Source organism: Thermobia domestica, chromosome 16 (assembly GCF_964235325.1).
Source record: "Thermobia domestica chromosome 16, izTheDome1.hap1.1, whole genome shotgun sequence".
Lineage (NCBI taxonomy): Eukaryota > Metazoa > Arthropoda > Insecta > Zygentoma > Lepismatidae > Thermobia > Thermobia domestica.
Window position 1 is genome coordinate 102115352 of NC_137469.1, and position 26822 is coordinate 102142173.

At 33.9% G+C, this 26822-nt stretch overlaps 1 protein-coding gene across 5 annotated transcripts in view; it reads right to left on the reverse strand.

Moving 5' to 3' along the window:
- The window catches only part of RhoGAP100F (Rho GTPase activating protein at 100F), a 1104624-nt gene that overhangs the window by 118630 nt on the left and 959172 nt on the right, over window positions 1-26822 (reverse strand). For all 5 annotated transcript variants that reach the window (XM_081742854.1, XM_081742858.1, XM_081742855.1 and 2 more), the window contains one exon: window positions 21503-21681. In XM_081742854.1, coding sequence (XP_081598980.1) covers window positions 21503-21681 — 179 coding nt within the window. The remainder of the gene's footprint in view (window positions 1-21502; window positions 21682-26822) is intronic.

Below are 26822 nucleotides of genomic sequence, written 5' to 3' on the forward strand. Positions count from 1 at the left end.
TGCTAAAATGACTTGACCAATTTCACCCACTGTGATTTTTATGAGGTTATGTAAAGAACTTGTATATGTTCTTCCACTTTTCCGTGATGTGAAACTCAAAAGGAGAATTTGCTAAAGTTCTCGCCTTCGGTGTGAGCGGTCCCGGGTTTGGTTCCCGGTAGGGGCACTCGGTCGAAAAAGTATAAAAAGCTTTTGCAAGATAGCCACCCTAAATGAGATTTTCCTCATTCACACCAGGCAAATGCCGGGATGGTACCTAACTTATAGGTCCTAGGCCACTTCCTTCCTTCCCAAATCCTTTTTACCTTCCCTTTCCCCAGATAGTATGCTCGCCGAGGACGTCATCCCTCATACGTGAAGGGCTAAATGGCCATAAATGCCGACAGCCCAGAAACCTAAATTTCAAAATCAAAAGAAGAATTGAATAAGTAACAGCCATTGTCTTGGAAGACATGTTCAGCCGTGTGTAGCAAGAGTTCGATTATTGTGTTGACATTTGTCGTGTCACAACTTGTTCCAATATAGAATATTCGTAAAGTGAGTGTATTGATTGAAACCTACAAGTCAACTCTTTAAAATGGCTACAATATTTTTTCAAAGTATTTCCCGACACTGTACTTTAATAATTACAAGTATGATTAATATTTACACTTCTTTAGAAGTCTTATTTGGTCTTATATGAGAGGCATTTGCCAGTCATATCTTTTACAATATGGGAATCATTGGCCGGCTACTGAGTTATATGTGATGGTTATAAATAGACTCGACACTGCATCCATCAATCATAGTTATTCTTTATTTGTAGTTTAATGCCGCTTGCAAAAACATGCGTAATAAGCTACCATTGCATAACTGTAGTTTGTATATGAAATTTGTATTACTTTGTCAGCGTAATTTTTATTTATATTTGTATAAATTCAAGTACTCGAGATTAATGCGTGTTATACTCAAAATAGTTTCATCTTTGTTCTCTGAAGTTAAAATTTTATTTATTTTCGAAATCCCAAGCAAGCTATCATACGAACGAAGAAGAGTAGGGTGAATATACTGGTAATGTAGTTACAGTATGTTTTTAGTAAATATCTTATAAGATATATTTTTGTAAATCAATTACAAATTTCAGCTGAAAGCTGAATAAAATTATTGTTTGTTAGTTTAATGTCACTCCTACCCAGGCAAGCACGCAGATTTTTTCCTTGTGAGGGATCCAAAGTTTAGGGGAGTCCAATATTACAAAATACTACGTCTATGTAGTGTTGAACCGGTGTTATTTTACACATGAAAAGACAGTAAATATTTGTTAAGTACTGCTATCTATATTCCCAGAAAAAATAATAGAATTAGATTGGTTTAATAAGGAAAGAAAGGGCACAAATGAAGTGCAAGATCAAAATCTGTAGGTTACATCAACCTTAATGATACTTAAACAAGTATAGTATCATCAAGAAAGTGTTCAAATATATTTCGAGTAACCAGGTTTTGAGAGGGGTTCGGACCTGGTGGACCCTCCACTGGGTGCGATCCTGCTCCTATCTACCACTAGAAACTTCCCATATTCGTGCTACTGTATTGTGTAATGAAATTCGTGCTACTGTATATTTTTGGTAGTAAGGTGTATATCTAATACAAAAATTAGAATATACCTTGATTAAGTGCACATTCTAACTAATGTATTCACAGAAATATAGAAATTAATGCAAAAATTTAAATACTTCCTCTAACCTCATCGTTAAAGGATAACATGCAGTAAGACATTACCAATTCTTCTTTAAAGTTTGTTCTCCTATCAGTAACAATCATCGTATACTTGAAAAAAAATTCTCGGCATCAATACTCGAGACTGACAACCATATTGAACGTAACGAGCTGACACCAAAGATCTGTGGTTAATTTTTAAACTCTTCACAATGATACAATGTCAGCTTCCTTATCCTCACTGTCCAAAACTTAAATAACCCTACATTTTTTAAATTCACGGTAACAAACCAACAGATCATGAACATTTTCACCACAAAACATAGTCAACGATTTAAACAACAGTTTAGTTTTGTTCATGTCTACATCTTTATGAAGTGAAACAGTTTCTTAATTAAATAACTCGCAGAGCTTTTTCGTAAATGCAACGTTTTTTAAGTTAAATAATATTGCACTTATTATTAGCAATAATTAACAAGGATTCCACTTTTCCGTTTTTATTCGCATTTATCGCAAGTAATGCCGAATTTCGCAAAACTTCACGATAATATAAACGTGATTTCTGGCTCTGAAACGGAAAGTTTGAGTTTTCCTGAAATATATAGGCACTTTTTTTTTAACGTTTAGAAAAATCTTATTAACGAAAAAGTTTCGTCTCTATACTTATTCCATTTCCCGGTATTTATCCTATGCTGTTATATAAACCCGCAAGATCAGTAAGTGATGCGGGTTGCATTTAGTAGCTCTAGCTCCTTTGTAGGTAAAAACCCGTTGAAACACGTTTTATACAGGGTGTTTCAAAACAACACCGACAACTTTTAGGAGGTGATTCCTGACACCAAGGTAAGACAAAAAGTATAGACCATCTTGGGTGCACAAATGCTTCCTTTCGGAGTTATAGGCTGCGAAAACATGAAAAATGGATTTTAAAGGTCTATAGCTCCAAAACTATGGGACCTACCTTAGTCGGGTCAAACCACTTAGGAACTAGTATGTACCCTACCCAAATATCCAAGTTTCAGAATCCTGCAGTACTTCCGCAACAATTTTTATAGAGATAGTTGGAGAGTACTTTATATTATAGGCCCGTAGTCAAACTCCCTCAATAAAAATTGTTGTGGAAGCACGTAAGGATTCTGAGAAACCCATTTTTGGACAAGGCACATAATAGTTCCTAGTTCTTAGTTGACCTGATTACGGTAGGTCCCATAGTTTTGGAGCTATGAACCTTTAAATTCATTTTTTCATGTTTTCGGCAACCTATAATTCCAAAAGGAAGCATTTGTGCACCCAGGATTTTCTATACTTTTTGTTTTATCTTGGTAACAGGAATCACCTCCCAAACGTTGTCGGTGTTGTTTCGAAACACCCCATATATAATTATGGTTATTCATGGAAAATGAGACTGAAATAGACAGTTATTTTGAAAAACTAATTTCACTATTTAATGTGTTATTTATAAATCTTCAATGAAAATCTGCTCTGCTTTTCCTTCTATCTCATTTTCATTATCTAAACATATAGTTCTCTATTTTTTTTAAAAAAAAGAAGAAATGAAAGAATAAGTATGATTATAAGGATAGATAAGAGTCTTAAAAGAATTTGAAAACGTGCGCGAATTGCGTAAAGGAATACCGAGAAGGAAAAATATACTTATTTTTGGAGGAAGAAAAACAAAGCAAACAAACAAAATGTTAGAAAATAATCCTTCAGACATTAAATAGAAAAAAACACAACAAAAAACACTTTTTATTTTCATCCACTTGTTTTATCTTCTTTTTGAGCTCACAAGCAAAGAGATACATACAATTCATATTATATATATATATCTTGAAGAAGAAGAAGAAGAGAAAAGAAGTAAAATGAGAGACAAAAGGGACCGTTTTTACTTTCTTCCAGTTCAGTTAAGTGAAGAAAACCACGAGAAGAAGAAGACGACGACGAAAAAACCTTAAAACGCCGTCGTCATAACATTTTTTCTTCTTCTTCAACGCTTCAAAATTGTCTGTCAGAGATAATTCCAGTTTCAGGAGGTGAAAAAGAGAGAAAGAGAAAGAGGAAAGACCAAACCTAAAAAAGAAACAAGAAGAAGAATATGAGAATGACGTGTCGAAAACAGGTTTCTATTATCTATCGTCATCACACACACACATACACACACACACAAAGAAGAAAACAGATGGTGAAGAAGAACCAAGAGAGCACATAGAAAGAAGGAGAAACGTGATGAATCTTACTTAAATACTTGTCGACTATAGTTCTAAGTGACAGGAAACCGATTTTGAAAAGCCAGCAGCCAATGGTTGAGAGAAAAGGGAACCCAAAGAACCAATTGATCAGTGTTGCTACGTCTAAGTGACGGCTATTGAAGAACTTTTTTTTTAATTTTTTTTGTTTTAAAAGAGTGTTTCTCGCTAGAATCATACAAATCATCAACATCCTTATTATCATCATAAGTGTTCTGCAATCACCATCAACTGTTGGCTTTTTCCATCCATTCATCTGTTTTATCTTTTTGCATAATATTTTATCATATCCTTATTATGAGAACTTCTTAAACTAATATCCTAACCATTTATTTTTCCCCGTTTAATAATTTCGAATTTTGTTCTTTCCCAAACATTTTCTTCATTTCCTTTTTTGTTTTGTTCAGTATCTCTTTCATTATGGATACTTTCCTCAGCCTTAGTACTTTCACTTGGAGACGGTTACAGATGGTTAGCAAAATTCACTACTGTGCAAATTAATTTCGCATGCTGTGTGGCTTCCAAGCGCCGTAGATTTGGGAAACTTGAACCATATATAAAAAGTAATGCTATAGTGTGATACAGGAAACAACGGAAAGAAGCAAGTGATAAGCAGAACAAAAATGAAACTTTGATACTGAAAGCACTGCGACTCATGATGAGTCTCCTAACATTACTTAAGAATTGAAATAGCTTTTCAAAGGGTTTGCAGTCGCCACGGACAGCGATGCACGCTCTGTAACATGCTCCCATGCTGTAGTGAGCTGTTGTGAAATGGAGTTCTATTCGTCCACCAGTGCTGTCGATAACTGGTAAATGATCCTTGATGCATCTGGACGTGCTGCAAGACGTCTCTACCTATAGCACCCCTAACGTGCTCGCTGGTATGCAAGTCAGGGAATATACTTGACGTATCACTGTGGAGCCTGAGTGCTAGAGACTTTGGAGTACTCTTAGATGCCCTGGAGTCCCTTTTTGCCTTTTCCACAATGTGGCGGTCATCTGCTACAATTGACCATGGTCGATACCATCTCCCCTTCGCACAGCATTGCCTCGGTTCGGAATCCTTATCACGCACGTGATACAATGCTGTGGGCAATACTAAACATCTGGGTCACCCTCGACACTGTTGCCGTCCTTCTTCCTGTTTCCCAACTATTCTTCCCCGTCACGTCATTTCAGTATCAACAAAATTTTAGAACAGACAGGAGTGCGTTGAAGTTCGTTCCAGCAGATTTTGACTGAGGATTTGCAAATATGTATTGCTGCAAACTGTTTCTCGCCTGCTCACACAGGGTCAAACAAACATTGTCTGACTTTGAGCCAGGACTTGAAAAATCAGATTGAAAGTGACTCAAACTTTTTGACCATGTTCATTACAGGTAATGAGAGTTGGTGCTACGGATATGACCCCGAAACCAAGCAAGGGTCTAGCCAGTGGAAGACCTCCGTCGCCCTCCGACCAAGAAAGCAAAACAAGTGAGATCTAATGTTAAGATGATGATCATTTTTTTATGTTTGTGAAAATGTGCAATGAGAATTTGTGCCCGCGCAGAGGACACTGGACCATACCAAAATTGAAAAATTCCAGGGTTGAAGAGTGCTTGAAACTGTGGGAAAGAAGCATGGAGAAATGCATTGCATCTAATGGAATACTTTGAAGGAGACTGAAAGGGTTTTGTAAAAACTTAATAAATGATGTTTTAGGTCAAGAGTCAGTTTTTTGGGTACCCTTCGTCCGTTTGTAGGTACAACTTACAGAATTACTTTTTGAATTTAGAACTTACAACCATAAGAATTTTTGTATCAATTACACAAAATATCCTAAAATATCCTTAATAAACCGTCATTATTTAGGATGAATTTACTTTCCAGACAGAAAATAATGATTAAGTCATAGCAAGGATCGATTCTTTTATTACAAAACACAATTGAAGTCAATTTTAATTATTAAAGACTGGTTTTAATTATATGCTCCTTCTAACATATTCTCTCTTTATTTAAAACAATTACACAATGAATGCATAAATAAACGCTGAGCGACTAATTAGTTCTCTTCACAGCTGCACATGCTCGCTTTCATTCTTTCTCAAATGAATTGTCTACGTCCGGTTAAAAGGAAAGATCCAGGGAAAGGAAAAAAAACCGGCTCTAACAAACTTTTGCTTACTGGACTGCAAATTCGCTCTTCAATTCCCTCGCTCTGAAAATTTGATTCCAATTGTTCTTGAAAAGTTTACAGATTTAGTTTTCGTTTCATTTGTACGTGAAGAATCATCCTGGGTTCAATAGCCACGTCAAATGTCTCAAATATTTACTTTATTGGTATTATTTTATTTTATTTTATTCATGTCGGGAATATACAGTACATACGCTATGACAAGGAACTAACATTTACTGAACTGAACCGAAGAGCCGATCAGTCCTGAGTGAGAGCTACCGAAACCACCATTCAGTGATGCCATTCCGTCGGAAAAATTACAGTTTGTAGGATTTTTGACATTAATTATTCGGAACGGGACAAAGGGAATTTTCGTCGAAATTGACAACATATATGGGATTTTTCACTACATAACGAGTCATCAATAAGCATGACAATGTTGTCAACGTTTAGTCTGAAGTCTTCTCTTTCTTATCGGCAACGTCCATGTTGGTAAGGAGTGACTTAATCATATGTGATTCTTAGAAATTAAGTACCAAGAAACGATATTTGTACTGTTGTGCTTGACGAAAGAAGAAAACAAAACAATGAACACATGAAAGAAAGAAAGTAAAATATCAAACGAGAGAGAATCAATTTCCAAACATTCGACACAGGATGTATGGGAGAACAAAACTTTTTAATATCAATCAGATCAGGATACATAAGTGTGATCACGTCACAACATTTATGACAACACAACAAAATATTCTTGTTTTCGATTAAGGAAAATAATTATTCACAAATTAATTTATAAACGTTGAAGATTGAAATTTACTGATAGTTCACCCAGAAATTGAGAAAAGCAAAGCGCGACATGAGTTTCATTTTAATTATTATTATTATTATTATTATTATTATTATTATTATTATTATTATTAGTAGTAGTAGTAGTAGTAGTAGTAGTAGTAGTAGTAGTAGTAGCACAACGTGGGAAATTAAGATGCAAAATGGGAGTTTGGGCCTCTCAAGATGGAATTTTATACCTTTTCAGGTTGGCATCAGTGTCGCCACTTCAATGCAGCAACTGACTGAACTAAAACCGAGAAGAAAAAGTGTTCCGGAAGTGAGCGACAAACAAGATCCACATTTCCCACACATTCAACTCCCGAAGAATCACTATTCTCCTGTGATAGAAACAGGTTTGCAATGTGGCAACGCTGCAAATCTTCTGCTATACTCAATTGGCGAAAGCACACACACACACAAACATATATATATATATATATATATATATATATATATATATTGGCGCCATACACGGGGTGATTGAGGCATTGGAAGTTATAACCGTTAAGCAGATTTAAAAGCATCTAAACGACGCAAGTATTTCATAAACCAACTGATCACATCTGGCATAATTGTTGTAGTGATTAAGTTCACTCTAACTTCAAATTCACGCAGAGTCAATTTTGAAATGAATCGTAACAAGAGCTTAGGCATGTTAGTGATATATGATACTCAATTCAACATGAAAAATATTGACATTTCAAAACCGGTACTATTTATTTCCTAGTCAATTAGTACGTCAAAACACCGAAAAAATATAGTATCTCCAGTATTGTGCTGATTTGAAAACACGTGCGAACATTTCAAAATATTGTGAGAATACAAGACAATTTAAAGGTATTTATACACAAAGATGACACCATGTGTTAGTGACATGGAGAGTTTATATGTCATTCATTGAATATTGTTTATTAATGAAATGATAATCTCATCATTTAAAAGCTTAAATGAGAGTAATCCTTATCTCTGAATATCCTCTTAATCAAGCTGACAGATAAAGAATACTTACCAATTACCCTTGTTCGTTTTTAATTTTTTAGCATTTTCCAGAAGTAATACAGAATAGACCTATTCTTTGTTCACAGGTGTCATTATGGTAGGAGAACAAAATATTTCAGGGCTCTCTAAAGGAAGGACAGCCAAAATGATGAAGTGTGTGTAATAGAAAAATGGGGAATTGACTTTTATTATTTCTCTCTCTCTCTCTCTCTCTCTCTCTCTATATATATATATATATATATATATATATATATATATATATATATATTATAGATATAGATATAGATATATATAAAAGGGACGTCAAGTTTTAAAGTTCTTTCAACCAGTATTTAATTAAAGAAGTAAATTTATTTTAGAATTGTTAACATTTTAAACATTTTTTCTAGTAACAAGAAATACTTTTTCTGGTTAGAATGAACAAACCAGTTCTAAAGTTCAGTCATAGAGATATCTATTCTTTTAATCTCTGAATTCTCTGGTGATATCATTTCCCTGTAAAATTCTGCCGTTTCTGTTCAGTCACATCTCCAACTTAATGGCTAATTGTTTTGGAGTTCCGTATCTCTGTTCAAAATCGAAAGCGTATGAAACATAGACCTAGAGCATAAAGTAGGATTTGAACTACATGAGCTATGCCAAATGTTGAAGCTAAGCTAACAAGGGACATCACCCAATTGTCCGGCCCCGATTTCAATGAAATTTTTGTTGCTGATAGAGGATATATATTCATTACTTGTGATGACAGAAATTTTTGCCATGGTGTATGTTTTCTATTTTTTAATATTTTTTAAAGGTTGTGATGTGGTTAGTAGAGATTACTGCAGAAGTCCCTTACTACCATTTGTAAACGGAGTGTTAATGAAAGAACAACCATGTAGATACGTATACGGCATAGGGGAAGTCGTATGACACGTATCACCCTGACGGCAGCCATCTTGAAATCCGCCATTTTGAATTAAGGTCAAGTTTTTTAAATGGGAATAGGGTAATATGATACATAATTTTGGGCTAGAATTTAATCAGGAAGACAATGGTGAAGTTAGTTTTAAGATGCGTCCATTTGGTGAAAAGGTACAGGTATATTAATTGTTTATACTTACTATGCGCGTAAGTCCCTTACCTCCGCTTCTAACTCGCGTATTAATGATAATAAGTGGATAAAGGTTTCGGTAATACATATTATGCCTAGAGGGAAGTGATACGGGTATCATTGACCGCAGCCATCTTGAAATCCGCCATTTTGAATTAAAGTGAAGTTTTGAAAACTGAAAACCATAGCATCTGGCACCAAATTTTAATAGTAAATTTTCCCCAAAAGCCAATGGTATGCTTATTTTTGTTCTATAGTTAACCAGTATGAATTTATGACTCTTCTAATGTGCACGAAACGTCCATTATTCGATCCTTCAAACTGGCAACACTCCTAATTTTCACCGCATGTTTTAAGATTGCAACTGGCACTTTGCAATTGTTGCCATGGCTCATGTTTTCTAAATTTATTGCCTCTTTTTTTTAAGAGTTGCGATTTGTCAGTTCATGAATAGTGTTGGGATAAGCATCCAGCAATCTTTCTGAATTTTGAAGACTTCCGTAATTATTAATTTCCTAGACAGTGTAATTATTTATTTTAACCCAGAGTACATGAGGAACCTATGGACCTATGTGATGTAAAGAAATACAAATGAAATTATAAGAAATTGGTGTAACACGAACTCAAAATTATCATGAAATGTAGCCTACATGTTGCACAAACGACAAACAGTATTTTTTTAAAAAGATAAATACAATTTTACAACTTTAAAGGATCAGCAGCAATGATAGAACATATCAAAGAGACATAATATGACTGTTCCCAACACACTGTTTGTACCGTGAACAAAATATGAAAACAGGTAACTTGTTTATAAAGAGGTGTAATTTAATCGAGTTCCCGATCAATAATCTTACAAACATGAACCATCGACAACAATCGGTAGAAAACGAATGACTTTTTTGTCTGACTAGCAAAATATTGCCATAGAAAATAAATAAATAAATAAATAAATATACAATAAACAAATAAATATAAAACAAAACAAAAGACCATTGATTTACACAAAAATCATATTTCGTTTCTTTTGTTCACGGTACAAACAGTGAATTTTCATTTGATTTCTCGTCTCATCTACTATCCATTACAAGCTACGTCTCCGGTATTACCTGAATGCAAAGTTGGAGTTCTGCGATGATTCATGTCAGTAAACGAGTTTTTGAAGGGCAGGTGTAGGAAATAAATAATTACATTGCCTATGAAATTAATAATTACATGGCAAGTCTTCAAAATTCAGAAAGATTGCTGGATGCTTATCCCAACACTATTCATGAACTGACAAATCGCAACTCTTAAAAAAAAGAGGCAATAAATTTAGAAAACATGAGCCATGGCAACAATTGCAAAGTGCCAGTTGCAATCTTAAAACATGCGGTGAAAATTAGGAGTGTTGCCAGTTTGAAGGATCGAATAATGGACGTTTCGTGCACATTAGAAGAGTCATAAATTCATACTGGTTAACTATAGAACAAAAATAAGCATACCATTGGCTTTTGGGGAAAATTTACTATTAAAATTTGGTGCCAGATGCTATGGTTTTCAGTTTTCAAAACTTCACTTTAATTCAAAATGGCGGATTTCAAGATGGCTGCGGTCAATGATACCCGTATCACTTCCCTCTAGGCATAATATGTATTACCGAAACCTTTATCCACTTATTATCATTAATACGCGAGTTAGAAGCGGAGGTAAGGGACTTACGCACATAGTAAGTATAAACAATTAATATACCTGTACCTTTTCACCAAATGGGCGCATCTTAAAACTATCTTCACCATTGTCTTTCTGATTAAATTCTAGCCCGAAATTATGTATCATATTACCCTATTCCCATTTAAAAAACTTGACCTTAATTCAAAATGGCGGATTTCAAGATGGCTGCCGTCAGGGTGATACGTGTCATACTACTTCCCCTATGCCGTATACGTATCTACATGGTTGTTCTTTCATTAACACTCCGTTTACAAATGGTAGTAAGGGACTTCTGCAGTAATCTCTACTAACCACATCTCAACCTTTAAAAAATATTAAAAAATAGAAAACATGCACCATGGCAAAAATTTCTGTCATCACAAGTAATGAATACATGTCCTCTATCAGGAACAAAAACTTCATTGAAATCGGAGCCGGACAATTGGGTGATGTCCCTTGTAAGTATACAGAATGTAAATCTTGAACTCTTAAGATTGGCTAATTGCTACATGAAATGAGTTTGTTGAAGAACTTCTATCATACAGTATTACGTTTAATTGTTTAATTATTATGTGGAAGTGATTAGATCAGTTAATGTTCTGAGATTCGTTAAGATAATGCCATTTACAAAAAAAAAAAAAAAAAAAAAAAGCGACAAGAAGGAAAGCGAGTGAATAATTTTGAAATTTGCGATTTTTTGATTACTCAAAACACCAATAAATTTCTAATTTAAAACAAATACAACTATGTCTTGTTCAATAGTGGACATAGACTCTAACTATCAAATTTAGATTTGTGTGGACGTCCCCTCTCCAGTTTGATTCAACTAATTCCACTCACAGCATATCCTCAGGGCTATACGAAAATTATCGAAAAAAGATATATAAAAGTAGTAGAAGCATTTCCTATATTATTTAAGGATCTTCCAAAATGTGTCTGTTGTAGAGGTGAATAGCCATTCACAATGAAGCAAATATAATGTAGAGATATTCATGAATATACGATTGTCTAAATGTAAGAGGACCTCATGTTAAACACACCTTTAGTATCCAAATACAGTTCAGAGAAAAATGATATCCAGCGAATTCATATGTATTTATTAGTGTCTAAAGATATATAGTTTTAATATCCTTATATGTAAAATTTCACAATTAAATAAACATACTTGCTACTCACGCTATAGCACCATTATATGTAGATGTTTAATTTGTTATCCAATTATGATTTAATATCTTCTATATTTGGAGCATTTGTCTTCCAAAATGTATCTTTCATTTTATGTTAAGGTTAAAATATACTTTGACAACTTCCAGTTTCATCTACTTCTTCTCTGCCACTAACAGGTTATAATAATAAAGAGTTGTAGCCATAAGCCAAATCAATTATTTCACTAAACTTATCATTGCTCTTACGTAATAGACACATATCTATGGTTTTAACAAGGGATATCGTAGTTTAATAATAAAAACATAATAATATAAAATGTCAATGTGAATATCACATTGTTAGCAACTATTTAATCCACGTGAATTTCAATAAAGGATATTTATCGTTTCAAATACCATATTCTTAGTGTTTAACGAAAATAAAAGTCCAAAGGCGAGATATATATTAATCGATAGATTCTCTAGAGTCCAACAAAGTTATATAAGTAAGTGCAAATTCTCATGAATAGTATCTGAGAAATCCAAGAAAAATTAGTTTTTTTTTTTGTAAACCTAAAAGTGATGCTTACGATAATCACATGAAACTGATACTGAACTATACACTTATTAAGGTGAAACTGATACTGAAGTATACACTTATTAAGATGAAACTGATACTGAAGGATACACTTATTAAGAGCAACTGATACTGAAGCATACACTCATCAAGATTTTTCATTATGACACTAGGATGATGACAGTGTACACTCTAATTAATTAGATATAATTCGAGACGGAACTTTTTCGCAACAATTTTGATATTTTATAGCATTAATTATTGCAATTTTAGCATTTATGTCACATTTATTTTTAAAAAATTAATGCACAAGTTTTCTTTTAAAAAAATTATGGAACTTGTAAACAGTATATTTTTTGTAGTAAGGTGTATATTTAATACAAAAATGAAGATATATCTTGATTAGGTGCACATTTTAGCTAATGTATTCAGTGAAATATAGAAATTAATGCAAAAATTTAAACACTTCCTCTAACCTCATCCTTAATTGAAATGACATGCAGCAAGACATTACCAATTCTTCTTTTAAGTTTGTTCCCCTCTCAGTAACAATCATCATATACTTGAAAAAAATTCTCGACATCAACACTCGACACTGACAACCATATTGAACGTAACGAGCTGACAGCAAAGACCTATGGTTAAATTTAAACTGTTTAAGGGCCAGTCCTACAATATCCTGATATTCTTTCTGATTACTATCAGTCAGAATCAGATATCAGGAATTTGTCAGCTACTTTAACCCGTGGATCGTTCTACAATGTACTGTGCCTGATATATACTCTGTCAGATAGTTAACCCGAAGCAAGGTTATAACCGACCGTTTGATTGGTTAGTTTTGTGTTGTTGATACTGAAAACTATTGAAACGTCAAGTGCGATACACTTCGTATGGGAAACAGAAATGAGTACCGGTATTTTTTGTTATGCACGTTATAGTCTAGGGGCATACTATCGTGAAGGCAAACACAAACTTAAGTAATGAACATTTTTAGGCTACACTTACATATGCATTGGCACCATATACATAGAAATGTTGCTGTTCGTCCTTACAACCTAAGAAGCAATACTAAATTGGCATTTTTCGAACTAAAATTTCCCTATCAGTTTGAGTTCTTATCTCGTCAGCAATTTCCTCATACAGCTGACGACAATTGTTTTCTGTTAGTCGAAATCGAACAAAAAACTCTTCTGCAGTCCATTTATCAAAGTGGTCGATTCGTTGTCTGATGATTTTTGGTCTTCTAGGCCTCGCTATATATTGAACAATCTTCTCATCGTCATTTGACAGCATCAACAATTCCTCGATTTCGTCCACGATTCACTACACGACAACTAACAAGTAGCTGATAGCTGTTGACAGGCAATTGAACTCCCTGTCAAGGTAACAACCAGCTGATAGGGTTTATCAGCCACCTAATTGTTATCAGGACATTGTAGAATACTTATCGGAAAGATGTCAGGATGATATTTATATCAGACAGATATCAGAAGATAGTAGGATTGGCCCTAATAATGATACAATGTCAACTTCTTTATCCTCACTGTTCAGAACTTCAATAATCTTACTTTTAAATTCACGGTAAACAACCAACAGATCATGAAAATTTTCACCACAAAACACAGTCAATAACTTAAACAACAGTTCAGTTTTGTTGATGTCTACAACTTTACGAAGTGAAACACTTTCTAGATGAAATAGCTTGCAGAGCTTTTTCGTAAATGCAACGATTTTAAATAATATTGGTTATGCCCTTTTTAGTTATTATTAGCAATAATTAACAAGAATTTCACTTTTTCGTTTTCATTCGCATTTATCGCAAGCAATGCAGAATTTCGCAAAAATTCACGATAATAAAAACGTGATTTCTGACTCTGAAATGAAAAGTTTGAGGTTTCCTGAAACATATACGTATTGTTTTAATGTTTCGCACATATCGCATTAACGAAAAAGTTTCGTCTCTAGATATAATTCAATATTATGATTTACACTTAAACTTTGATTTGTATTTAATTATAATACCCTCAATAGATAAGACATAAATACCTATATATAGATCACAACAAGCTGAAAGAAATTAAATACTTGAGAGTAAATTTTAATATTTGATCTTAGAGGAAATCGACCAAAACGAATTTCATGGTGTCAAAAATATGTCGTTCGTTGCCATCAATAAATTGATTGTCTTCATTCTGCTGGAACAGTTTATTTACTGCACACACACACACACATATATATATATATATATATATATATATATATATATATATATATATATATATATATAAACATAATGTTAAATAACAGATTCTATGTATTGTATTATGTCTTCTCCTACGATAACATATTATCCAAGCAATCACACACGTAATCCTAACCGCGACGAACATACTACTCGCAATAAATTGATTGAATTGCGTATATACGTCTACTTTGACGTTTTTGTAACCAGATTTCTGCAAGATTAGTTGAGGAAGAATGGTAATCTTAGCAGGCTGATAGTAGTCATGGTCTAGATAATTTTAAAACAAATGATTGTGATCCATCATAACCTGAGAAAAATGAACAAAAAACTTTATCACATACGAGGGGGTGATAGAGAGTTCTTCTGCTAGGTGGATCTAGTAGAGACCTTCCCAGATCAGTTGGCTTAGCGGCGTCTGCGTAGGAGGTTAACGTTTGATCGTATTATTGTTTTTCTCAACTGTTCTCGTTTGCCACCAGCGAAATCGATATGGCAGATTCAAAGGAACAAGGAGTGTGTTTGCTTCCTACTTGGAAAATCGGAAACGAAAACTTACCAAATGCTTCAACAGTCTTTCAAGAAGGATACTATGAATCGCACACAATTTTTTGAGTGGTTTGGGCGCTTTAAGTGTGGTGAGATGAGTGTTGAAGATCATGCTCGTTCTGGGTGCTCTTCATCATTTCGAAACGACCAAAAAAAGAAAAAAAAAATAGAACAAATCTATCCCAAAATCAGCGAGGATAGTCGTTTCATGATAGATGATATTTTGAAAACAGGCAGGAGTGAGTTGGAGCTCGTGCCAGCGTGAGGTTTTGCAAATGAGACATGTTGCCGCTAACCTGTTTCTCGCCTGCTCACACAGGATCAAATCATTCGTCTGAATTTGAGCCAGGACTTGAAAAATCAGATTGAAAGTGATCCAAACTTTTTGACCAACAGGACATTTTCCGAGAATTAAAGAAAATCTAAAAGGAAAATGTTTTGATGGTGTAGAGGCTGTAGAAAGAACTTCGCAGAGCGCATTGGACGATATAAAAGTTCCAGAGTTCCAGAGCGCTTTAAACAGTGGGAAAGAAGATGGGAGAAATGAATCGCATTTAATGGAGAGTACTTTGAAGGGGACTAAAAGAATTTTGTAAAAAATGTAATAAATTATCTTTTTAGAACGAAAGTCCGGCTTCTTTTGGGTCTTCCCTCGTATGACAATTACTATTATAGCAGCTGGTTCTTCCTGAGTGAACTAATTCGAAACGGTGTGAGTTAAAGTGAGCTAAATATGAAAGATGAAAGTGACTAAGATATACAGGGTGTTTTAAAACAATTTCGACAATGTTGGGTGGTGATTTCTGACACCAAAATAAAAAGTTCATATGAACCTACTTGGATAGGTATTTAGCTTCACAGCTAGGGCTGTCCAAAGGCATGAAAAAGCTAGGCTGCAACACTTATTTCGAACATGAGAAACTGTGGAGTGACGGTCCATATCAGTGTAAAAGAAGTCACGGATATGACATCCAAAAATGCTTATCTCAACAATGCGTAATTTGTGTGAAAGGAATTCCTTACGGAGCATAATAAATATGAAATTATATCTAAAATAGTCAAGGTATGATCAAGACCGGCAGTAAAACATATGAATATTCGATCGTGTAATGGAGACCATTAATCTACTATAAAATTCTTGATCTAATATATTGGGTGCTTCCGCATCATTGGGTATTTCGGAGTCTACCTGGGTCTTACCGGATCTGAGAAGCAAAACCAAGAGCCGGATGATCGGGGCAAAACGTGTTCCTCAGGTGATTGATATAATCACTGATACAGCCAATAACAAAAATAAGTAGACACTATTTCGTTAATAACTTCCGGACGAATTGGCGAAGTGAAGTACAGATTGATGACTGTATAGAAAATTAGATTCTATACAGATTGGCTTATGTTAAATAAAACAAAATTAAAATAACTTGTTCTGAAGTTGTTTCCAAAAGTTATATGTAGGGAGTGTGCACATAACATTTGCTGATGACTGTACTCAAGTCGAATTACGTATAAACTTACAAAGCTTCTCTTCAGTAAAGACAAACACTTGGTTTCATACGTCAGAGATCCTGTGTTACATGTTTGTATTAAGAATACGAATAACCCCGGCTGTAAAACCAACACACAATAATTAAAAGCACTGCAAATGCTGGAGGCATAATTATTTTCTTGAAACAATTGTGTGCTCGTATCTGGATTCAGTGACCGCTGCAACCTAAGTTTCTCCATTAAGTAGGAAACAGCTGCCATTCTATCCACGCCATCTGCTTCTAAATTAACAGAGCCTTAATTGTCTTTGATGTCGTGAAGTAAACAGTGTAGTGCAGGCGGTGCTCTTAAGATAAACTCAGTTAAATAGAGAAAAAAACGGCGGATAACAGGGTGGTCCATAAACTATTTGACAAAAATGTATTAGAAAATGAGTTATTTACCAACTACAAAACTATAATTTTTGGATGATAACTCATGAAATTCAAAGTATTACGTTCTTTTAATTGTTCTAGATTCATATTTTTATGTTCATTATTCATTATTCAAGCTATAGATTGCTTGTCAAAAAACACTCGACAAATAACTCAATCAGATCTTGGTAATTCTGGCCACGTAATCACCACTTTTGAAGTATGAATACACGTGTGATCTTTGATAACTTTATATTTATTATAAAGTTACTTTATTTACAAATACAAGATTTAAACCTTTATAAAATCACATCTTGCAGCATATTATTCACGAATCAGGTACTGTCACGAACTACACCACAAAGTATTGTTTATGTTAATCAGCGACTGCTGCTCTAGTCAGTTGAGAAATAAATAACTGCTTGTGTCAAGCGACTTATATCCCAACTTGTACTTTTTTCATTAATGCACCATGAATGCACAAAGTGGTATTTTGACGTTTTAGTTACTTCATGGTCCTTGTATTTACATTTATACAAGGGTTAGTCAAATGTAAAGATAGTACACCTGAATTGGAGGGGACCATGGAATAGCCGACGTCACACGGGTATCAACGAAACCTACAGGAATACCGTTGTGCACGCATGAGCATATGGCAAGTTTGGAGCTGGCACGAAAAAAGATAATATAGGTTATGTTCTCATCCAGTCGGACACTTTTAGCTCTTTTGTAAATTCATGGAGATTTCATGACATCTCGACTGTAAGATCCCCTGACTTAACGAACAACCATATAAAGCTTTCTTTCCTTTCCTTGTAGCAATAAAACTAATTTTGCTTATCTAACTTCCCTCAAGAGCTGCTACTGTTGTAGTTGATAAGGAAATTAGGAGTGTAAGACGAAAATTATCTTTCAAGTCAGACACTTGAACTTTGTGAAGTATGGCAGGTAAAAAAAAATCAAGAACCAATTTGCAATAAATACATGCTTGACGGAAATGGAGTCACCCCATTCCGGTTTTGATTTTACATTCAGTGACTTTTCTTTGTTACAACTTACACTTCAGAATCTGTGATTTTCTCCTTAATGTGGAGAGAAAGTATTCAGTCCAAACCGTCACACAGGATTTGCTGTAGCATTGTAGATATGGGTACCCGCAGGCTGGGTCAAACTGTGTCATTTGATCTCTCTCTGACTCAAGGGAGAACCAAGGATTTTCTTTTTTGTGCACACACTTAAAATGAATATATTTTCGAAGTGTTTCCTCCTTTCTATATGCATTAATGTAAGAAAATATTGTTAGAATGTCTTGCCTACAATATTTCATTTTAGATAAAATGTTACACACACAGATAATGGATGTTGAACGCAGATCAAAGGAAAGAATGTTTTTCATTTGTTTTACTTTCATGTTTGCTTTTCGTAAAAGCTATTCTCGTTAAAGAAATTTAATAACATAAATTTCGTTTTTTCTTGTATTAATTAGATGTACTGGAATTCAATATATTAGAATACACTAATTCCTCGTTTTAACAGATGAAAAAGGGTTAAATCTGTCCGAAGTTGATTTTCCGTTAACTTCCGGTACTGAGTTTGTAGTTGCTAATATCTACAATTACATTAATTAAGTTAGAACTGAGTAAATATTTGAACTACGGAATTTAGAGCTTTGAATTTGTTCAAAGATTTGATTCATTAGAAAATCGGTGGTTATCGATGCGATCCACCGAAGGCGGAGAAAACCCTTGCGTCTGGTACCCTAAGGAACCAGGAGCTTGTAACTTCAAAGAATGTAACTTCAAATAAATATTTACATCATGTCTTTGGCGACGAATTGAGCAAGAATGAAGACCATCTCAAAATCATAGGTTCATTTACTATGTAGTATTTTGAGTCTATTGGGAAATTACACACAGGAATTATTATACGAGGGTCGTTCAAGACAATTAGGAACCTCTTTTAAATAGGTTTAAAATTGAATTCCATGATAGAGGTATTGCATAGAGTAGGAACTGGCAACTGTGTGCTATTACGAGTAAATGGCACGCATTTCGCGCGCCAGTTCGGAGGTCGTTATTCAAGATGGCGGGCAAAAAGAGGAATGTGTATAAGCGTGTGACAATGAAGTTTATAGTGAAAACGGACATAAAACCAACTGAAAGTTATAGAAGATTTTAGTCATAATATAATGATGAAATACTCAGCTGCAGTAATATATTTCAACGGTGCAAGCGCTTCAAAGAGACGTCCACGTACGTTTGTCACTGACGATCTCGATCGTGGTGGATTCCAGCCCAGAGCAGTCATTCCTGGGAACATTCAGCGGATTGAACAACTATTGATGGACAACGTAGCGTAACCTATCGTGAAACTGCGAAGTTGTGTAATCTTTCGTTAAGAACAGTAAGCATAATAAACAATTCATGGCCATTTACTGTTCTATAGAGTGAGTGCACTCTGAATTACAAACCAGTCTTACGTTTCCGATTGGCACAGAAGAGCTTAAGTTTGCACTACAGTTTTATATTTCCTTTGTAGTCCGGACTTAGCATCGAATGATTTAAACCTGTTTTGGTCCCTAAAATATTTCTTTGAATGTCAACATTTCTACAGTGAGGATGAAATGAAACAGGCTGTTCTAGGTGTAGAATGACTTAGGCGTACTGAAAAGCTTTATATGTCGATGAATTCCAGGTATTAGTTAAATGTTGGGATAAATGTAGCAGAGAATTATGTGGAAAAATAAAAACCGCAGTGGTCCAGCGGTAGAGCGTTCACCTCTTGTGCATTGGGTCACTGCTTTGACCCCAGCTCCGGCCAAATGAATTTTGTGATGGACAGAGACCAAAAGTGTGGGTTTTCTCAAGGTACCCATTTTCATCATTCCACTATTATCATCTAAGTCATCATCATCATCATCACCTTTAGCCTCGATGCATAACCATACGACGTTAAACTAGAAAAATGCAGTTTCTACTCCATAAAATTTATTCTTCTATTCTTTTTAAAAAAAGTCATGGATTGACTTGTATGTTCCTTGTATTATTCTTTGATTTCTGAAACATTTTGAAACAAATAATGAAGATAGGAGGGTTGAGAATTTTGAATGGTACAACTGACTTGCTTAACTCATTACTTGAGCAAGAGAGTCTCTCACCAAGTTTAATTCCGTAAATTTTAAAAAAAATATTGAATAAAAACATCTTGGTAATATATTTTTCATGAAATTATAGATAAATAAACGCCTTAAAATCTCGTATTGCAAGACTCAGATCTGCTGCTGGTTGCCAGATTCACAATAGTAAACAAATACCGGCAATTTGTTTTCTACTACGTTTTCTGGTGCAGACAGAATTTTGATACCATTGGGAAAAGCCTTGTGGACGTCGTTCGAAATCAAATGCTATTTAAGAAATGGTATATTTTCTTTCTTGAATTTATTGACGTAGCTATAAGGAGAGGGCCAAAAGCGGTTTCGCTTCCTCAACCCCCAAAATGGGACTCATGTGGTATGTGTTTATTAAGCTTGTTTAATACTCACATCAAATAAAGAATGTTTATGATAGATCATGAAAAAAAATTAAAAATAAAATAAACAAGCTTAAATAATCAAAACAATGAAATTAATAATCCACTTTTTCCTTGGTACTCTAATTTGCCTAACTGAATACACACATATACGAATATATTACTATACTATCGCATAATAAGGTCGTGAGTTTAATTTAATTTCTTTTCTTGGATTTTTTCTTTCTTTCTTTTACCATATAAACCCTTATAAATGTATGGTAGTTAGATAAATGGACTATTAAAAACATTTTTTGTTTCCTTATGAACAGTTTAATGGTACATTAGCAAAACCTGTGATTCTAAGTTCACGCGTTGTCAAGACTCAACTTCAATAAGATTGGATACTGGAAACAACAACAACAACAACAACAACAACATAATAATAATAATAATAATAATAATAATAATAATAATAATAATAATAATAATAATAATAATAATAATAATAATAATATATGTGTATCTAGGATGAGCTTTCATATTTTGAAAGAAGACTTGGTTTTCTTTTAGTATGTAAAAAGCCGACCTTTGATGAAGTCATGCCCTCCATTAGAATAACTTGCTGCCAACACTACTGTACTTTGTTAGAAAACAAGACAGAGAGTAAAAGATGTCCCGACAAAAGTAAAATATTCTGTGGACTACGAAAGTACAGTAAGTGAAAAATCCTTAGCCAAATTAATTTAAAAGCCGAGGTTTTGCAACAGTAATTGATTAGAATTTTGTTTCCCCTTGCGCCAACCAAAATTTCACTTACTCAGACTCTCACACAAATAGGGGATAATGATGTATGAATCTTGTACTTACCTCCCTAGCACGATCTAACAAATTTTCAGCACTATAAGTAAACCTCGCCGCCCGTTGAGCTTGTAAAACATCCCTACTTTGTCGGATCCTCTCGTAGATGGCACTAGTAGAAGGTGTGCGTTGTAGCCATGCCCTGTATTCATCCGCTGTGAACACACTTGGAGATGATGGTATTCTACCTGTAAACGAAGAAAACAAAAGAAATATTTAAAATAATATAAAATTCTCTAGAGTTCGTAGGATTTAACTTGATCTACTGGCTGTTGTAAAGAAAGCTGTCTCTTGTACGCTGTTGCCACGTTATTTGTTGTGAAGGAAATTACAAACTATAAGACTTCTGACAAACACATCACATACACCTACATACACAGCTTATTAACAGCAGCACGTTTCTCACTCAATGATTCCTTCAAACCATGTGACAACTAAACGGTGGTTGTTTAGCTTGATTCGTTGGCTCTCAACCAACGTCATTTGCAGGACAAGACAAGTCATAAGTTTATTCGTTTAACATATACATAAACATGTATGAGTTTTTTTTAAGCAGAGACTACGAAAGGATGAATTAAAATCTACTGCGGAAAATAGGACAAGTTTCTTGCGTACACAATGGAAAAATATTTTGAATGGATATTAAGATAGATTATCTGGTATTGTTTTGTATTTGTTGATTTTAATATACAAATACACATGCAAAACGCACTTTTGAAAAGAACGTATTATGTAACATACATGAATAGATGTATTTACTAACTTCTTGTTAAGCAGATACAACATACAATACAACACAAAGTAATATTTACATGAGTAATATTAAGTATTACTGTGCATTATAATATGCATAATAGCTGTATATTAGAGCAATTTTTGCGTTTTTATGCAGACTTTGATTAACAGAATTTAATAATAATTTCCATACTTCCGCCCTGAGTTTATTAACGTTTTGATTTACTCGTAGTTTAATGATTCTTGTTGAATTGTTGATAAGTTCTACCGGAAAGAGAAGACTTTTTTCCCATAAATTTCACGTCTTCATGAAGGAGGATATACCGTATATTTTCTTTATTATAGGCTGGTATATTTATGTTATTTTTACATATTACTTGGTTTTATTTAAAACAGTATATAGTCTAGTAGCAAAATAATGATAGAGTTAGTACGACTAGCTTAGCAAACAACGTTTTGCAGTAAAGATTATTCTACATTGAAATATCAATAATATATTTGTAAAGTTGAGTTTGGAATAGCTTGAATTACTCATCAATTATAGTTAAACTAACAGAATAAACTACACGGTCACTATACGATTATTCCCATACTACAAAATTATGAAGGAATTTGTTGTTTTGGGGAAACTTCAATGTTTTGGGGAAACACATAATGTTTGAACGTTTTAGAGCTCAAATGAACTATCTTACATAGCTAAAGTCGAAATTATATCTTGTTTTCTGTTTAACGTACCTATCCTCTGTAAAATCTCACGAAGAAAGGGCGAACATGAAAATTGTCTTTTCTGGAAATTTGTATCTGAAGCAGCAGCGAATACAAACGACGAGCAATCTCTATACATTAAAGAAAACGTTCTGATTGACTGACCAACACTTAAGCAAAACCGCTTCAAGCAGAGTCTTGCAATTTGGACAGTACATAGGATCTGTGCCATAAGATACCACAAAGGAGGGATATTTGGAAATTCGACGTGAAAGGGTGCAGGGATAGGGATGGTACTTATTATAATCAGATATCCATATCTTGGAACATCTTAAGGTTAGAGATATAAAATTTGAAATTCGGACTTCACATTCAAAATAGACAATTTTGTTTCAGTGTCTTTGATATTTGAGCTAGAAAGAAAGAAAAGAGGTGTGAAGAAAAAGTGGTGGCGATTACACTTAGTATAATAAGACGTATATACTCGGAAACTCTTTAAGTTAGAAACATGAAATTTGGTATTTGAACTTCTCACTTAAAATTAGTAAATACACATTTCAGAGTTTCTTTTTAATATTTGGTCTGGAAGGGTATAAAGAGATGGAAAGAAATACGAGTGGAGGTTGGAATTATTATATTACATCTTCGAATCCTTTAATATAAGTGTCATTTTATGAAGTGTTATTATTTTGGGAAATAACATTTAGCGCTGAGAAAGCAAAACAACACAAATTATAAGTACAATATAAAATGAAAATTATATATATATATATATATATATATATATATATATATATATATATATATATATATATATATATAATTTTCATTTTATATTGTATATATTTTATTTTCATTTTATTGTATGTATTTTATTTTCATTTTATATATATATATATATATATATATATATATAAGAAAAAAGTAAACCTACTTAGTCACTCATCTTTGGTTTTCCGAGTATTGTATTTTGCATAAATTGGTTGTGAATGTTAAAAAATATGAGAAAGTCGTAGAAAAGATCAAACATGCAATTAACGGAGTTTGAGTGAGGATATATAGTGGACTTACAGGAGAATGGGTGTTCGTTACGTGGAATTGTTGAACGCGTTGCACAGGAAGTGTTTGCTTTCATCAATCATTGTGTGTTCTAGGAGGATGCACATACACGGAGTCTTATTCCAGACAGCAACATCATACACCGTCAACACCAGACAGTAGCATCAAGAGGTGTATGAATACACGTCTGAACATTCACATCAGATGAGATGTCATTAAGATAGCAAGCCAACTGCACCAAAGATTAAGACTAATGGCACACGTTATATGTCACCTAGGATCACCTTCTACCATTCGTTGTACATAGGACTCTCATCGCTCAACAGGTTTGGCTTCACCTCTCACCACCGAGAAACCTGTCTCGAATGGCGTCGCGAAAGAACCAGTTGGATAAATAAATAACCAGCGACTATCATTGTGTTTAGTAATGAGCTGATTATGCTTCTGCACTAGTGGTAATTATTCACAGACATGGAATTGATCATATAACTAATAGATTCCACAATGTATGTGGCAGTGACACCAGGATCAATATCAGCCAATGGCCATTCGCTTTAGATATTCATTAGCGGACATGGCCACTACAGTGTACAACCAGATTATCATCCAATCGTTCTCTTCTTTTTTCTGATATACTATTCCAGAGAAAATATACTATTTCAATGTGGTAATGCCCGTCAAGACACCATTCTTCCCAATATAGTCTTCAAGTCATGGGTCATCCATCCTTTCCAGCACGCTCACCAAATCTGTTCCCCATTGAATATATGGGGGACTCGACAGGATAGTCTCTGGTCCGATGTGCAATCCCAGCGTCAGTTCCTGACCAAATGTACCACGAAGTGGAGAAAGTATGGAATGTAAATTTCCATGATGACACTCAGCACTCCTCCGACCGTCTTCATGCAAGAATACAGACCTCCATTGAAGAAAAAGAAAGGCACACGACGAACTGATATATTTTTTGACACATCCTGTACATTCTGTCCATATGTATAAGATGCTATGCGCATGATCATTTGCAGTGTATGTATAAAATTTTGTTAACACAGTACCATGTTTTTCTATACTGTTTCTATATTTTTTCTGTTTTTGTATAAATTTTTATTTTCTATAGGTTTATTTACGCACTTAAAAAGGTCCGTAAATTTGCTAAATTCACCCAGCTTTCATAGGGCTCTGAAAAGGCGCATTAGTTCTCACGATAGAAAAAAAGTTGAAGTATTTTTATGATTAATAGCCAGATAATTGTCTATATATAGTAACCTTAAAAGCAAATCTGATATAACAAGGCCTTGGCCCAATGCCTATAGAACATTTCCAATGGAAATGAAGCTCAGACGTTTTACTCTTTCAATATGAAATCAATATCTTCATCTTCAGTCAACATATATATATATATATATATATATATATATATATATATATATATATATATATATATATATATATATATATATATATATACACTAATTTGAAGAATATTTGCTTAAATGATTTGAAACTATTCCAAATGATTATTTTATGGTCAAAACCGTAATGTTGATTCTTTGTTGTAAATAAGAACGAAAGAGCAATTAATTCTCTAAATCCATACTTCTTCAACTGTTTTGAAATAGTGATCTATTTCGGAAGAACGGAAAGATAAATCTCCTATTCTGTTTTACATTCTTTTTCAATGTTTTATATGATAAAACTAAAAGTTTTAAGTATATATTGCAAATACGTCGAATTTAAGCTCGATGTTCCTAATTACAGACATGATAAAATGAAAGTATTGTGGGTCAAATGTGCTAGTATCTTCTGTCAATTTTTCATCACGATGGAATTTTATGGCATGATGATGGATATAATGCAATTATGCCTTTAAATAAACGGAAATTATAAGAACAGTAAAGTATACCTAATAAAATGCAATATAATTAGATTTTTTTTTTTAAAAAAAACGAAAGAAAATGTATAAAGACAAAACGAAACATATTGTTGAACAAAAAACTTGTTTCAGTTATTTGAAATCATACAAAAAGGTATGTGACTATTAATATTAAAGGTATATAAGGTATATGAGTAAGGTATATGGCTCTCGCTTTTCAAGCAATATTCCTAAATGTCATGTTCTTCTGACTAGAGTTACTCACGAAATGAGACGAGACGAACGCATTAACCACAATAAATTTAATGTTATTCGCTTAAGTGTAATTGATATTTCTTCGATTTTCAAGACGATGTAGCCTTAGTCTTATAAAATCTCTTCTAGTCTTCAGTGAAAACGGAATTATTTAATGTGTAGTAAGAGATTTCAATGTGAAACCTTACACACTTCATGGGTTAGTATGAAACCTTACCTGAACATACGGTTAAATGTGAAACCTTACCTTTGCATACGGATAAGTGTGAAATCTTACCTCCATACACGAGTAAATGAAAAAACTTATCTGTATATGGGTAAGTGTGACACTCTACCTTTACACACGGGAAAGTATGAAACTTTACCTCGATCTACGAGTAAATGTGAAACCTTACCTTCACATGAGTAAGTATGAAGCCTTAGCTTCGTACACGAGTAAGTATGCCGGGTTCGATTCCCAGCGGGAGCTTATGTGGTTCGGATTCCACGTTGAGCTGTAGGTTTACGTCTCATATAGCCTTCGCTGCTGAAAGGAACGCTAAGCCCAAAATTAAATCAATACAAACGAGTAAGTATGAAATCTTACGTCATAACATGCACGGATAAATGTGAAAAATAAACCTCTACATTTGTATGTATGAAACTTTCTCCAAACACGGGTAACTGCAATGTATGTATAAAAATTTATTGAGATAGTACCAT